At 37.9% G+C, this 17,435-nt stretch overlaps 2 protein-coding genes across 2 annotated transcripts; both read right to left on the bottom strand.

Moving 5' to 3' along the window:
• Nucleotides 1–1,349: 1,349 nt before the first annotated feature.
• On the bottom strand, nt 1,350–6,088 carry cdc6 (cell division cycle 6 homolog (S. cerevisiae)). Its single transcript, XM_043252794.1, has 12 exons — nt 5,957–6,088; nt 5,066–5,330; nt 4,694–4,963; nt 4,412–4,611; nt 3,872–4,026; nt 3,661–3,767; nt 3,407–3,546; nt 3,225–3,325; nt 3,072–3,142; nt 2,183–2,355; nt 1,949–2,089; nt 1,350–1,801 (listed from the first exon to the last, which is right to left on the bottom strand). Exons 2-12 carry the CDS (start codon nt 5,304–5,306, stop codon nt 1,712–1,714), a joined length of 1,689 nt encoding a protein of 562 aa, XP_043108729.1. The 5' UTR covers nt 5,307–5,330; nt 5,957–6,088; the 3' UTR covers nt 1,350–1,711.
• Nucleotides 6,089–7,229: 1,141 nt separating this feature from the next.
• Nucleotides 7,230–16,725, bottom strand: wipf2a (WAS/WASL interacting protein family, member 2a). Its single transcript, XM_043252796.1, has 8 exons — nt 16,337–16,725; nt 13,944–14,074; nt 13,285–13,417; nt 13,033–13,185; nt 11,116–11,721; nt 10,140–10,358; nt 8,447–8,548; nt 7,230–8,364 (listed from the first exon to the last, which is right to left on the bottom strand). The coding sequence occupies exons 2-8, from the start codon at nt 14,001–14,003 to the stop codon at nt 8,318–8,320; spliced, it is 1,320 nt and encodes a 439-aa protein (XP_043108731.1). The 5' UTR covers nt 14,004–14,074; nt 16,337–16,725; the 3' UTR covers nt 7,230–8,317.
• Nucleotides 16,726–17,435: the final 710 nt, after the last annotated feature.

The raw sequence follows: 17,435 nt of genomic DNA, 5'->3' as shown, positions 1-17,435 counted from the left end.
AACATTTTCATTTTTAGGTTAACCGAGTTAAAAATGTAGCATTATATCACTTGCTCGCCAATGGATACACTGCAGTGAATGGGTGCCGTCGGAATGAGAACAGATAAAGTTAAGAACGCCACAATAATCTACAAGACTCCAGTCTGTCAATAAACGGTGATAAAGTGGAAGTCATCGTCTTTATCAGGAGAGAAACATGCAGTGATCACTGTATTTTTTTACAAGTGAAACCAGCGTAGATCAGGTCTAAACAAATATGTGGGGTGCATTTTTATGTGAGAAGACAGACTTTTTCACTGAAGGTGTGAAGCGTTATTATGGACCTATGTATCAGACAGAAGTGATGGGTTAAAAATAATGCATGTCGTTTAAAAACTTAAAACTTACTACACCATACACCAGGGGTGTCAAACTCAGTTCCTGGAGAGCCGGAGCCCTGCAGAGTTTAGATTGAACCCTGCTAAATCACATATACTATGTATGTCTGAAGTACTTGATTAGCTGGATCAGGTGTGTTTAATTAGGGTTGCATCTAAACTCTGCAGGGCTCCGGCTCTCCAGGAACTGAGTTTGACACCCCTGCCATACACCAATTCAGAACACATCTCTGACACCGATATTTCTTATCAAAATCTTTCTCCGTAAAGTTGGGAGATCCATCCTCCTCTTGTGCGCTTTTATTTTGTGGGGTCCCTCAGGGATCAATTTCGGGTCCCCTCTGTTTACTTTATGAACTTGTCAAATTATGCAGTTATGAGATTAAATTTTGGATGCTGAAAAAATTTGACTTGCTTTTAAGTACCCTGTGTGGTCGCAGTAGTGCTAATAACAATCATCTTTTCTCAAGTCTGGGTGCCTCATCTAATAACACTCAAAGCAGCTTGTGTCATTTTTGACTCAGAAATCTTCTATGAAGTTCAGGTGAGACAACGAACAAAGAAAGTCATTCTTTTCTTTTGTAGATTTGGAAAAGATCATTCATGCTTTGACCACTTCCTGACTTGATTTTTGTGGTATTAGTATGAGAAATCTTGCATCTTATATTCTTAAATTTGATGTATTTTGTTACTGTACTGGTCTGTAAAGCACTTTATAACTTTGTTTTGAAAGAAGCCATATAAATATATATTTATGTATTTGTTCATTACAATCCATATTCGGCTTTTGGTTTGTGAAAAGCCAATTTGTTGGTCAACATACACAGGGTGTAGAATTAAAACAAAACAAAAAAAGGTTGGCAAACCAAAAATCAAAAACTGGCTTGGTTTAAATTGTACCATAGAATTTAAAAAAAAAAAAAAAATAGATTTGGGTTTTTTTTTTTTGAGAGAACCAAGTAACTCAGAAACAAGTGTACATTCTGCTTTATTAAAAGTGTACATCCCACCAAAACTAACACAAAGCTGATGCACAAAATAAAATGGGAGGCAATGTCTCCTATTTTGAAGAATTTATGCCCATTTAAATATACATAAAAAAAAAATTAAAAAAAATTAACCTACACTTAAAAAAGGCAGGCACATGTTTGACACAAACATACTGGAGGAGAAAAAAAAAAAAAAAAAAAAAAAAAAAAAAAAAATTTAACCCTTCTGGATCAAATCATTACTCTGAAACAGCGCGTCTCATTTTAAACAAGACTTCCACATCAAAGCATTAAAAATCTGATAAGTAAAAAGAAAATAAGAATGGACTTAAAGTCTGATGTAATTTACGGCAGACCAGCTGCTAATATGCTACCAAGGAGAGTTCGGTCCTTCAAAGCATTCTCCACATCACGCTCTTCAATCTTCAGGGATATCTAGTGAGGAGGAGGAAGAAGACAAAAAGAAGATTAAATTAGACCCCACATTAAGCTGTAATGAATTAAGACACTGAGTCAATTTATATATCTATCTCGGCTTGTGTAAACTACATTCTACTTTTGATAACTCACAACCGCTCTTACTTTAGTCAGTCGAGCCTCCTTGGCCTTTTTGAGAGTGAAGATTCCTCTGCTCTCCAGCAGACTGCAGAGAGACAAACACTCGGTCTGTCCGACGCCGCCCACCTGCCTCTGCTTACACAGCTTACTGTACACTTCACACAGCTGCAGGAACACAAACAGGGTTATCCATGACTTCACTTCCTCAAGTTACAGGGTTTAGAAACAAGCTTCATGTTGAATCAAATGTAGCCTCACCTTGCCCAACTGGACCTCTTTGCTCTTGCCGTTGCGGATGATGAGCAGTAGACAGCAGACCAGAAGCTTCTGTTGCAGAGGAAAGCTCTCACCGTCCCCGCTGCTGGATGCCATACGGTCACCATACACCTCTGATAACACTCGTGCCACCTGAGGAACGCTCACCCGCGACACTGCAACGAGAGAGTAGAGACGATCCCCTTGTTAATTGGGACCAGGAGATTTTGCATGATTAAACATCTGCAGACACCCCAATGACAATATTATGGTCAAGCTTGAATTTATTAGATCAAAATAAATAAGACATAAAAGCAAATTATGATGCAAAGCTAAATGTCCAATCTAAAGTAATGCTTCAATCATTCTAATGTTGATTTATTATCAGAATTACCCGTTTGGCCTGCCACAAATTGAGTAATGTAATATATATATATATATATATATATATATATATATATATATATATATATATATAATATATATATATATATATATATATATATATATATATATATATATATATATATATATATATATATATATATATAAAAAAAAATAATCTGACCCCAAACAGTAGTGTATATTGTCAGAAAGGACCTCTATTTTAAATAATTTTTTTTTTACTTTATTCAAAGAATAAAAAAAGGATCCAAAAATAATGAAGCAGCACAACCGCTCCCAGCACTGATAGATAAATAAATCAGCATATTATGCATTTAATTTGTTTTTCCCCTGTATTTTTGATCAAATAAGAAGATAAGAGCATAAGAAACTAACAGTAACGTTAAAAATGGTTCCAAACTTTTGACTGGTAGCGTATATAAAACCATGTAGCTTTTATTACCCTATCAAATGCAAGTTTCACAGTCAAATGCAAAATAATTCCTACCTTTAGGGCTTGCCGTAGGTTCGGATGCTATTTTAGACCTGTCGGCCGCTTCCACGATCTCCACGGCCCTCCTGACGGAGAAACACACAGATGTGTGAGAACCTTACGAAGCCGACAGTCACCGGTTTTATCATCTGAAACCGGTTCTCTTACCTGCATATGTCAAGTGCTTTGCGGGCATCTCCTGACACGGCTGAAACCTTTCTGGCACAGAACTGAACGGCCGCTGCGTCCAAAACACCTTCGCCTGACACCTGAACGCACAAACACATCAGCGCATTATTACCTCTGAACACGAGAAGTATGAATAACAGGAAATATGGAAGCAGGCGTACTTGCGTGAGCCGGTCCTGAACGATTGCATTAAGCTCCTCACGGCTGTAGGGAGGGAAGTTAAGCAGCTTGGGTCGGCAGTGAGGTTTGGCCTGCAGTCTGGGCAGAATACGATCCGTCAGGTCCAGTGCGTTAGCAATACCTGGGGGGGGGTCAAAGTTCACCGGTAAGCAGACGTCCAAAACGACCCTCTTTGTGTAGATTGTTAACAGAAACAGACCACAAATTTGGGGAGATAAATGCACGATTATCTTACCAATGAGACAAACACGAGAGCTGGGCAGGAAAGGCCACTCGAAGATCGTGTAGAGAACCTCCTGAGACTTGCTGTCCAACTGGTCCATCTCGTCGAGGACCAACAGGCTGTTGCACGCAAAAACACCATAGTTAGAATGAATCAAACACAAAATGGCCTTGCTCACAGTATTTAACGAGTTCAAAAAACAAATTAGCATGAGTCGACTTACACAGTGGGCCCAGAGCTGGTCAGAAGTTTCTCCAGCCGAGCCTCGCTGTTACCCTTCGACACCCCCAGTCTTTCTCCCAGCAACGGAAAGATGGCATGTGAGCTACGCAGATTCATACAGTTGATGACCACAGTCTGAACGCCTTTCAACAGAGCCTGGAAACAAAGACCAGATAAGAACACTTGCTTTCTTTTTTATGGATCATCTCATTTTAAATTCACGTTACAACCACATTTTTAAAAGTAAAGGCTGATATACAGGTGTCAGGAAGTTAGTTTTGTTCATTTATTTTCATTTCCTCAAAGAAATTTTTTTTATTATTTATATTTATTTTCAGCACCATTACCCCAGCCACCGGTATCACACAACCCTTCAGAAATCATTCTAATATTTCTATATTATCAGTGCCCGTGATTCTTAATATTTTTGTGAAATGCTGAAAAATTCAAAACGGCACAAGAACAATTGAATGGGTCTTTCTTAAACAGTAGTTCCATTTGATTTGAGATTTTCAGGTCCCGTATTTCCTCTCGAGCTCACCTTTTGTTCCTGGAGGACACAATTCAGACAGGCGGTCTTTCCTGTGCCGGGAGCACCAGAAATATAGAGGCTGGAGGGTTTTTCCGTCACCACATGGTTTTCCAGGAAGGAGATGATGGCAGCTCTCTCTGCCTCACGAGAGAGAAGACGCTCGGGTACCGCAGTGTGAAGAGCCTGCTTTACACCCTGATAACCCGATTCTGGAGGAAACAAAAAAACAGATACAGATTACTTATTTATACACCTACACAAATTAGCTAATAAACAATAAACAAAACATACTTTTCACAGGAAAGAGTCGAGTGACAGGGAGCTTTCCCTGTGTGCGGGCGATCGGGTTTGAGCAGGGGGTCTCCTGCTGCCGCTTTGGCGATGGGCACGAAATAGGAGATAAAGGAGTTTTGGGTGAGGCCTGGGTGGGACGCGGGGGTGAGGAGAAGACCGGCGTGTTCTCAGTGAAGGACAGTTTACGAGGAGAGCACAGAGGAGCGCAGCGCTGCTTAGGAGGAGAGCCAAGCATAGAGACCGGGAGGTTACAGCCATTCTCGTCACCTGAAAAACAAGAGCACGGTTAACAACACACAACCTAAACCACGCCACATTACTGTAAGCACAGCAACCGCGACGGCCGTTTGAAGGTGATGATTTACACACCTGTACGTTTGCGGGGGCTCAGTGGCAGCCTCTCAGACAAAGAGGCGTTTTTCAACACGGAGCTCCTCGGAGACGGACAGACACCGAGCGGATCTCCAACGTTTGGCTTTCTAGGGGACAGCGGGGTGGTCTGGATGTCCACTGCATTCTCAGAGGAGCTTTTAGGTCGAGAACCCAATCTGGAAGACTTTCTTCGGGGGAACTGAAGGGTGGGCTGATTCTGTGAGCGAGTGCTGGGCATTTTTGGTTTTAAAAGAGAGCAGATCTGAAAGGAAAAGAACAGGGATGACTTTTAATCAGGGATATCCAAAGCACAATAGTTTGCAATATGTTATTTGTCAGACCTACTTATGCGATTTAAATACATTTGTAGCATCAAAATTGTTGAAACTGAGATAATTCATCAAGAATTTAGCAAGTAGTGTAGACTCTGAGGAGCGAGTCATTAACAAAGCCATACTAACGTTAGCATAAAACCTGTTGGGGGTTGGTTGCTTTATATCATCAAGCCTTACAACAAAAGACAATCATTTGTGACCATTTTGTGAAAAATCACACGGATCAAAAGATCTCAAGTTGTATTTTCCTTTCCATTTTGGCGGCCTGAACCTACTTCGCGATTGCCTATTTTGTTAACGTCTCCTTGTCGGTATTTCCCCCCACGAACGCGCTTTGAAAACACCTACATTAACAAAATGTTATTTTACTTAAAACACATGTCTAACAAACACTGTGAATTAAAAAGAAGCGAGCAGTTCCCGCTGTGGGTCATTTGGCGCCAAGCTGTTTGTTCACACGCATAACAACATTCAACAAAACTAATCTTACTTTTTAAAAAACACGACACAACAGTCTTTTAAAACGATGGAATTAATATATTTGATGTCTTACCTGATTAAAGCTGAATTTGTGTTGACGATCGTTGCAGTATGCTAAGTAATAGAGCTCTGAGTCCGCTCCTCGCTGCACTCACTTCCCCGCCGTCAAACTAGCGCCAAATCTTCTGTAGCGTCGTCCTCCTCTAAACAGCTGATGCGCTGGCGTGTGACGTAGAGCTCATGACAACGCATTCCATTGGCTGTTGGAGTTTTTGTTGGTTTTAAGGAACCAATAGGATTCTTAGTCCCTTCCCCCATTGACTTGACTGTAAAGGCGGGTAATTCTTTGTTGGTATTTTGGCGCAAAGAATTTCCCGGGAAATATTAAGAACGTTTTTCCTGCTTTTCACACATAAATTGAAGGAAGGCGTTCTACCACTTTTTAATCTACCTTGTGTAAACCAGGTTTCCACATCATCTCTGCCTGGCGCACACATTTAAAAGACACATGCTCCAATATTCTGAATACATTAGTTTCTAGATTACCTGATCTATGATATACTGTTAGTACAAGCTCTTATTTATTGAAAGGTTTTGGCAATTTTATGGCCATTTTTGTATTGTTTTTGTCGTATTCACTCAGCTATAAAAGAGCTGTTACACATGTTTCTTATCGGAATAGTGAGGTAAAAACAACAACCAAATCTTCACTATACTAGTTCAATTATTGCAATATTTTTTTTAGAATATGTGAAATAATAGTGTTGTTTCTACTCTGCAGGTCAAATATACTGTATTAATATAAATAAAATGTGGCAAATAAAGCCTATTTAAAGTGCCATAAACATTTTGTAAACAACTTATCTCTTCGGAGAACATGCTTGAATTCTCCTGGGACAAAGTCTCTAAAAACAAAAAAAATTAGTTCCATAGAATAATCTAATTATTTTCTGTTTGATCATTGCTTAATTTCCTTAGATCTACAGGCTGTCTTTGCGTCTGTAACAACAGTGCCATCAATGATTGTCATATTTGTATATGAACATACATTTCAGTGAAAATGGAGGCCCTGTATAATCATGTAATCAGCTGATTGTGTTCGATTTGGTTATTAAATTATTCAACTAAGCTATCAAAATACACAAATTTACAGGATATCTTGTTTCATATTGTGTACATGTGTTTAAAAACGATTAGAAATAGTGTGACAAAAAAGGTCTCTTTTCATTATTTAGACAGATTAATAACTTAGTTTAACTGGTTATTAATGTTATTTATAAAGCAAGCTGTATGAGCAAAGATCAACACATTTATATCATACCACTATCCTAAAGAAGCACATTAAATCCCATTCCCATCTTTTTTATTGGAGTTATACCGACACATATTTTAACACATTCAGAAACGGATAAATTGACATTTACAAGTCAGACTGATTGGTCACCAAATCCCAATTAATAGCTTCTATATTAATGGCCAGAAGTGCCTGAACATTCTTAACATACTTGGTCACTTTATAACATATAACACAATGTCACAGAATTAAAATATGCCCATTAGTGTTTTGTACAAAATCGACTAAAATTGTATTTCCTGAAATTCAGTTTAGGTTTAAAACACTAATGATGAAAAGCAATGCGTAAATGACCCAGAAACATTGGTACCCTGCAGGAGAAAGGGTGCAGATGAGCCAGAAGATGGCACCATCCGTATACTGTTTCAAAAAAAACTAACAAAAAAAAAAATCTCCAACAAGACCAAGTCTTCGATGGCACTTAGTGTATATTTGGTCAGTAAAAACATAGTTTCAATTCAACACAGAACTGATTTATTTAATTTATTTTTCAAATCAGCTCCACGTGACCGTATGGGCTATTGTAGTTTTTGACTCTGTAGTGTGTCGAGGAAAACAAAACTGTGGAATGAACAAGAAACGAGGCCGTTTCGCGGCCTTTGTAGTGTAAGCGAACACTTTTTAACTCATTCCTGACCGATTTGGAAAGAATTAAGAGTAAAAATACATACAATTGCATGATTGTCCAGAGAAATACAGACTTCGTGTCTGATATGCATAGTCATTGACACAAGTGCTACACATTTTCGCAATGAATAAAAAAACTTTGGTTTTTGTGAAAAACGGGTGGAATGTACACATCTAGCTTCGTGTGACCTGGAGTTGTCCGCTGTGCCGCTGTCATCTGACACGATATTAAAAGGTGCATTTCTAGGCAGCGCGGGAATATTGCACAGTGTTTTCGGGTCTAGAGGTACAGCATTCTGGAGTGGTTTGGATCAGAGATCATGTAGGTGTTTATAGTGTTGTCCTATGAAAGATGTCACGTTATTCAATGTATTTGTAGGTACAATTAATGTATACTACATATTTATGCGTTTGTGTCATTTCTTCTTGGTCCTTCTCTTCGCTGAACAGTGTTCACTTCCCTCCAACAGGAGGCAGTGGAGGAGCACCTCTCACTAAACCTGAATAGAGATAAAGAGGAAATAAGAAGGTGTTTATCTCTACGGAGGAATGATGGGTCAGAGTTTAAAGTAAGGTCTTTACCCTTGTTGCTTTGGCTGGGGTAGATCTTCGGGAAGGGTCTGTATTCTTCAGGCGGAGGAAGGTCCTCTATAGGGTGGAAGTCGTACTTGGACTCAAAATCATCTGAGAAGAGACATCAAACATTTAAGAATTAGAAAACATTATCAGTTTATGCACTACTTAACAGAGAAGCAGCGTAACATATTCTGATGTTTAACTGCCGAGTAAAGATGAGCACAATAATGAAATTTAGTATGTGGCTGTTGGATAAAAGATGTTTTTGCTAGCTCAAAAACTTGTGAAAAAAAATTATAATTAATCCATCTATTTCATTCTTTTGCAGATTCTTAAAAAATCCAAAACTATACATTCAATATTAGTGTACACACAATGAAAAACGTCTCGAACGCTACATTTATTTGTTAAAAAAAGATCAAATGTAGTAAATCCTTTATTAAACCTAAAAATAATAATTTGTTATTATTAAAACAGAAAACAGGTCTGTGGTAAAAAGCCGTTTAAAATTTGAGGAAAGTAAACTATTCAGTTCAACAAAAGTGACAGTAAACATTTTACGTTACAAAAAATGTTTAACATTAACAAGAAGAAGAAATGTTTTTCGATCAGCATATTCTAAAGAGTTTCTGAAAGATCACGTGAGACTGAAAACATAATTTAACATAAACATGACATAATGTTCAAAATTCAGATACACAGGAATAAAATAGTTCAGGTTAAACTAAATAGTTAAACCATAAAATAGTTTAGTTTAATAAATTGATTTTCGAAATAGTTTAGCAAACAAAAAAAAAATTTTATTAAACATTTGAAAAATGGACACAACAGCTATTGAAAACAACAATTCTTCTGATAATCCAAAATAATCCCACCAGTAACAGAACAAAATCAAAACAGCTGATATTTCTTTAGCTATATTGTCCACAGATTTCCTTTTTTTTTTCAGCTGAATCTTTGACAAAACACTTTCTAGATTTTAATATAAAGAAGTTAATATTTCACTTATTTACCAACACATTTGCATGTTCATGTGTTTCTTACTGTAACATGATACGCAGGTAAACAAATAATTTATTTTGATTTTTTTTTGTATAAAATTACTTCTTTATACTACAGGCCTTTATGATTTGGTCATAAAAAAATATATTGTAATTATTTTGTCATATATTGCAATTATCCCATATATCCTACATTAAAAGCAACAGTCAGAGGTGGAATTTGTACCAAACTGCATGGGACACTGAAAACACTGCATCGTGAGCTGCTCACGTGTAAATGAACTCACCTAATGCAACATATTCAAATACAGCCTCTTGTGATTTCATAATCATATTACACTATATCCTCATTTCTATTTAGCAGCTCTTTTTACTTTAATTGGACATTTTTATCATTTTGGTAAGGCGGGCAGTTCCCTAGTTTGAGAAACCTGTATTTTCAGAACTACTTATCTCCGTGTTCTGAGAAGGCTTTGGTGACGGTTGTAATGAGGAAATAAAGGGGCTGCATTTGAATTGCTGAGAGCTCATTTGACTCCAGGGCTATTTTCATGTGCTGATGCACAGTAGACTACAGACTCACTTTGGAAATCAAAGTTCTGATCTACGGGAATAGCCCACAAACAAACAAATTAGCAGCTAAGAAACGAACTGAACTGACGCCACCAAAAAAGATTGCATCATCTGATGGAACTCACCAACAAAAGACCTGGAGGCAGATGACGTATGTCCATTGCGGAGAGGTGGAGGAGGAGGAGGTGCATGTCCTGAATGCTGACGTCCAGCAGAGGACAGAGGAGGAGGCTTCCCTCGACTGTGGGGTTCAGAAGACGTCTGTGGCCCGCCACGATAAGGAGGTGGAGGGGGTGGTGTTTCCCGAACCCCGTTACGATTCGTAGGAGGAGGAACCTGAGGAGCTGAATGAACGTTTTATGTAAAAAATTAGATCTACATTTACTTAAAAACCATTGAGTTCATGAGAAATTCTCATCATTTATTAATTTGCCATTTAAAACTAATTAAATTTTAGTAATTGGATAATCAGATTTTTGTATTGTTCAGGGAGATAAATGAAAAGTTTGGCTGCAACACATTTTAAGTATTGCTACTGTAGCTTCATTTTTGATCATGGTAATGTTTTAGATCATCAGTGCTGTGTGCATGTCAAAAAAAGCACTATATGCACTCATTTTTTATGTTTCAATGACTGTTGGTGGCTCAACCCAGCTTAATAACAAAAACTAGTTTGGGACTGATATTTAATTAATAGCATTAATTACCTTATCGGCGGTTTATTCAGTAATAATAATAGTCTCAACTTTATATTTTTGTGAAATCAATTATTTTTTGCTTTGTAACTAAATTTCCGTGAGCTATGAAAACACACGTATATGAAGCTGGATGTGAGCGATTCTTTAGCTTCCAAATTTTGCCAGCATCAGCATCAGTTTCCAAATTTTACCAGCATACTAATATTGTTTTAAAATCATAACATAAGCAATTGTGCGAAAATTATGCTTTATTAATCCAAACTCTGTAAATTTGTGTAAAAGGAATAGAATGTGTCAAGAGTTTTACTGCCTCTAGTGTTCATTCCTTTGGAAACTGCAGTGATATGTACTTAATGGTATGTATTATATGTATTAGCGGGAGAATATTCAGTTTGTGTTTTACCTGAGCTTCGCACCACTGGATCTCGTGATGGTGGCGGGGGTCGTCTGTTTAGCTGGGCAGATGGTGGAGGAGGAGCTTGGCTACGGACGTTGGCATTGCCATGGCTTCTCTTGTTCAACGAGTTTCGTCTCTGTGGCAACTCGGGGGCCGGGTCACCGTTTGCAGCAGTGGTCGGCTGGCGATAAGGAGGAGGAGGTGGAGGAGCGTTTGAGGAAGTGGAGGAGGATGAAGAGGAGCGAGATGAAAGAGGAGGGTGTCTAGGATGCCCATCCCGAGCTGAAGATGGCGGCGGTGGAGGACCCTTGCTTGCAGGCGGTGGTGGAAGGGGTTTCTCACGACTGTGTGCCCCAGAACCCTGTTGGGCGGAGGAAGGCCCGCGGTTGCCACCGCGATTGAACGGAGGAGGCGGAGGAGGAGCGGAGCTGGTGGGTTTTGAGGATTTGGAGATGTCCGGCACGGAGGGACGATGATTTCGTGGCTGTTCTGGAGGAGAGGAGCGGCCTCCATCACCACGACCGGAGCTGTCCGGTTCAGAATGACTCGAGGCACGAGGGACTGCCGGGCGAGAGCCGGGCGGCCTCAGCGCTGACCGTCCTACAGAGCTGTCTGTGTAGACACAATCAAACAGTTTGAGACATTGCAATATTTTTTCCTGCAATTTATATTGCGACGTGAAGGATTACATTTTAGCCAGTCGACTTCATAATTGTAAAGAAGGAATCACTCTAAAGCTAGTATGGTGATTGTGTTTGCTAGTGCATCTTCATAGAAAATAAAAATCAGGGCTTACACTGAAATTAAAAGCCGATGCTGAAAATTTAATTTCTGGATGCACTTGGCCAAAAAGCGAAACTGAAAACGAAACCCATTTTTGGCCATACAGATAAGAGTAATACATATTTCAAATCTGTAAACGACTTTACTTTTATTTGTGTGCAATCACAATAAAAAACAAATCGCACTTTTATGAACTAATGAAAGCAAGCAGGATGCGCTCTCTGTTTCTCGGATATCTTTGCCTTACAGACATTAACATATATCTATAGAGATAGACAGGGAAATGTCTACTTTCAAATGAACCAATTCAAATGGAAAACAAATAATCTTAGATTATGTAATACTCAAGAAACATTCATACAGATGCATTACTGCAGAGATGAGTGTCACAGACTTCATCTTTTACACCGAGAACAAAGAAAGCACAAGTTGATTAAAATATTCAAATGTTTTTCACTGACATGTTCATAATTATTACTTCTGCTGATGCGATGCGGCAAGCTTTATGTGTGTGCTTGTGTACTTAATAGGATGAAGACAATTCAAATCTCATAATAACGTTTTAAATGGTTTATTAGTCGACTGCTGCTAAATGAACGACAACTAGTCGACCAGAAAATATATATCAATATATTATTATTCAGTTCTATGCAACATAATCTTTACATTTTGTTTTTGTTTTTCAATTAGAATTTTATTTAAGCATTGTTATTTGATTTTTAATTATTTATTTTTTTTATAAAGCCTGTATTTCTAATACATGATAAGGATATTCTTAAGGCATTATAATGAACGCATAATACATAATAAATAACTTTATTATATGTTGTATATTCATAAGAACAGTTTTAATGTGTTTGTGGTTTCAACTAAATAATTTATAACACACAATGAACATGATTCATCCAAGTTACAATGGAATATATTTCTCATAGTCTCATATCTTGGCACATGTGACACATTTGCTTTGAACATTTATTTATTTATTTTTAGAATATCAGTTAATTTTAATTAAGTAACTCTGTCAACTACATGTCAAGCAGCCTTCATTAGACTATTAGTAGTGTGTCTGCTAGCCTTAATAAAAAATCCATGATTGCAAACACTGTGATATTACATCACTGTGAAAGCGAAACAAACCTCCGACTGGTCGTAGTTTAGGCACTCCTCCACTGAACAGTCCTCCCATGGCCTTTGGCCCAGAACCACCTCCAAATCCACCTCCACCTCCACCTCCACCTCCACCTCCACCTCCACCTCCACCTCCTCCACTGCCACCTCGACCTCCAGCCTCTGCCAAAAAAAAAAACCAAAACACAACACTGCACGGTTAGCTGGGTCTCGTCAAACATTAATTGTATTTTCTGCAGTAATGCTTTACAGATGACGTACTTTCAAGGACAGGTGCACTTCTGTCACTGACCCCAGTGGTCTTCTTCAGCTTGGTGCCTTTGCAGATGTCTGACAGCAGAGCTCCTCTTCCTTTAGCTTCATCTCGATTTAATTTTGGAGGTGTGGTGTTTGCCTGAGAAGTCGACACATTTGTAAGTTAATATAAATCGTATCTATTCATTTTTTTAAAACTACATTAAAAATGCATTTAATCGACTTGAATTTATCTTTAAGAAAAAAAAATGTTCAGAATTTTTATTCTTTTTTGTGGAGCACAAAGAGTGAGAAGATTTTTAAAAACATGATAAAAATGACATAAAAACTTATAAAAAAATTTTTTTTTTTGTTTTATTATGACAATTAGTGTCACTTTTCAAACTCCAAAAATCTAATGATATTTTATTACTCATTTTTAAGTTAAATATAATATCATGTCATATTATATTATTAATATTTTATGAGAAAAAATTAAAATTATTAATTGAAATATTTTAATTACATATCTATCTATCTATCTATATATATATATATATATATTTTTTTTTTTTTTTTTGGTCACATAAAGGGAGTTAGAAACATTAATTCAAGGAAGTAACAAAGAGGATAAATTGCGGCAGTGAGGCAAAACGCATGCTACCCGTTCTTTGCTTTATACTGACCTGGCTAAAGGTGGGGGGTGGTGGAGGTCCAGGCGGAGGGGGAGGTGGAGGAATAGGCATCTTGGAAAATACTGAAGACGTCGACAGTCACCTCAATCTTCAGCGCTCGGTCTGAGGTTCTCACAAAAACTCTGCAAGGTGGGAAAACTACAGCCATCAGACTTCCATGAGCAGAAAAATCAAGAGATGGCTGTAACTAAAACAATCCAAAAACAGTGACGAATCCCAGTGACAAATTAGTGATTAACGTCACAAATATGGCGGCACGGTACCTCCCAAACTCTTCCAGGAACTACACAACAGCAGATAGCAGGCTCCACATACTAACTACATTTCAAAAAAATACTCAAACGAAAAACCTGCATTCCTCTTGGTTTTTTTTTTTTTTGACAGGTTAAACTTCCTGTAAGCACTCCAAAAATTTCCCCACCAGTTCAGGCAGTGCTCGCTCACATGTGCAGTGATACTAAACTTCAGCAGGACTAACTGGAATGTCACTAAGCAGGATCTGCCGCTGATGGAATTGAGAGAGCGTTAAAATGGGTGAAGCACTGCAAAACGCGTATAACACCTGTGTGCTTGTGACCCGAATGGCTCATCTTTAGTACATTCAAGCTATTATATGCTGTAATCGAAACGCCCAATGCTGCTCCATTTAATCATGGCTTTATTTATGAACATATCTAAGGCACTACACAAACATGTATGATTACACGTGATCGCGAGCACACGGACACTACACTTTTTTGTTATACTAAACATTACAGAAGATTTTTTGAAGAATGCTGGTAAATGAATAGTTGATGATCTGCACTTCCAAAGTGGCGAATGGAAAATATAAGTATTAAAAAAAATACATCTTCAGTGCTGTTCAGCCAAAAGAAAGAAATTCATAAAGATTTCGAAACAACCTGACAGCGAGAAAATGATGGCTGCAAAACACATTCGATCAAGAAAAACAAACCTGGCATTCCTTACATTATCGCATAACAGGCCAAAACAGGCGAACAACTATCTCCGCTCTAATCAGCCATGCCAAATCTGCCTTAAATATTACACCCAACTTTTGCAAGAATCTGTTTGTGGTACACATAAAAGCATATGTGAAATATGCAAGGAAGCAGGAGTCTAGTCTTTAAAGATTCTGTGCTTAAATTTGATCTGGAAAGCAAGAGTCGCATCAAGATCGCAAAACAAAACGCCTGGTGTCAAATAACATTTTCTGAGAAAATGCACTTTTGCCACTGACAGGTCTAGGAAAAAAAGCATTTTACACAGTAATCAACAGTAAAGTTCAGACGTGATGTTGTATGTACATTTTTGCTTGACAGTTGTAAATGTCCCATGACCAGAAGCGTTTAACCCTATATAAAGCCTACACTATTATTAGCATTTAAAACTTGAATTTCTAAACCTACATTATCCATGTGGTCAAAGCATTGCTAAAAAATAAATGCTGCAGCACACAATCTTCTACATGCTTTCAGTTGCCTTATTAATAATTTATACTCTTTTTTTTTTCTGCAAGCAAAATGCCTTTTAGTATGATTCTAAAAACATAGTATAAAAAGAAAACATTAGAATAACTTTTATATCCTTAGTGATGTTTCGTGATTAACACTTACTAGACTGAAGCAACTTCAGTTTACTTGATTATGCATACTTTTAAAAAAAAATCAGGTTAAAATACAAAAGTACCAAATATGATACATTAGGCTTTTGAGAAAGGTTTATTTGTATCATCATAACAAGGTCTACTTTTATTTATCCCTAAAAGATTCAAAAGCATAATGCAAATATCTATAGCATATACTATTTGTGTTCAGTATCATAAATCACTGCCATGTCAGAACAATGTGTTCACAGAATTAAAAAGTTTGTTTCGCCGAGAGTAATTTTACAGCAAAATAAAGGAAATTAATAATGGAAGAAGCTCAACCAGTTTGTTAAAACATGACGTGTTGTCTGTGTTGGTTAACATGATCATGCATCACTGAGTCAACAAATACTTGAACAGTACACAGACTATACCTGTCATGCCATACACGATCCTGAACAGTCGTGAAATGCAATACAGGTTCAAGCACGTACAGTTATGGATTAGGTAAAACCAAAACTTTTGAAATAACTACTTTGTGAACAGCGCAACCGATGATTATTCGTAAACGAATTGTTCTTAAGAGTCGGATCTTTGTAATGAATCGGTTGAACCGGTTCACAAAACCGGTCTAAACGACTCGCTGATAAATAAAAACAACCCCAGCGAAGCCGTATACGTGCACAAACTTTGCGAAAAGTCACTTGTTTATTTATTAAATACGTACTAAGTACAATAAATAACAAATAGGTCAACTTCTCACTCTTCCGGCTGTTAAGACGTTAGCAAAGCTTACCTGTCGGTCGATGTGAGATCCTGTCCCAAACAACATTAATGTTAGACAGTAACCTGCTGCTCTTTCGCCGATGATCCGCAGTCTGACTAACCACCGAAAAAACCGGTAACTAAGTAACTAGTCAGTAAGAAAGCTTACACTGGTCCGCTGTCATACTGACAGCTGGTTATTGCAACTCTGTAAACTTATTCCCAGCAGTTCACAGCGTAAAACGACAGCACGAAAGGCAAAGATTCACAAAACCGGATGTCCTGTTGCTGTTAACATCGCTGCCCAGTGTTTGAGGGCGATACTCTTCCAGCGGTGGACCTCTGGGCTTTAGCGAACCCAGTTCTGCGAAATCCCGGAAATCACCGAGTCGGTACAAAATGGAGGCGCGAGGCCGAAAAAATCCGATTGCATCCGGAAAGCAAGACCTGCCACCACACGGCTAACCTTTTCCCCTTGCGTCACGCTGCAGTGGTAATCTGATTGTAGCATCTGCCAAAACTCAACAGTAGTTTATTGTTACTAACTACTTATATATTTGACGACACTGGTGACTACAGGAACTTTATGGTATTCCCAATAACTTGTAATTAGTTCTAATAATTAGTCAAATTAACAATAAAGTCAGAATCATTTTTTCGACAAGTAATTGTGTCGCTTTGCTTTTAAAAATAATTTGAAAACCTTTTCGCATTTAGGTCCAATACATAATTGATTGCTTCTTTAGCTTACGATAATTTTTCACAACACGTACATGAATTGGAATTATTCATTGGTATCTCAGGTAAAAGATGTAGGCTACAGTAAAGGATAGAACAGCATGACCCTGCTGGGTTTCAACACTAATGCCATGATCACAACAACACCTGATAAAGCTCCACCCTCCAGGCCGCAGCTCCAAAAACAGACAAGTCAGCAGCACACAAGAATCTACACAGTACAGTGCAAAATGCGTTCAGCAAAATTCTTTGTGCAAATAGATGACAGACACAAGACCAGTCGCAATTTAGTGCCAAGAAGTGCATGAGAAAATTGTAACCATACATTTCTTTTTCTTTGCTATCTTTTAAGTGTGAATCTTTTGAGATTTTCATGTCAAAGGCTACATTTA

The sequence above is a fragment of the Puntigrus tetrazona genome, chromosome 11 (assembly GCF_018831695.1).
Source record: "Puntigrus tetrazona isolate hp1 chromosome 11, ASM1883169v1, whole genome shotgun sequence".
In the NCBI taxonomy this organism is placed as follows: domain Eukaryota; kingdom Metazoa; phylum Chordata; class Actinopteri; order Cypriniformes; family Cyprinidae; genus Puntigrus; species Puntigrus tetrazona.
The sequence above is the reverse complement of the archived record's forward strand: the minus strand, read 5'-3'. Positions and strand labels throughout refer to the sequence as shown.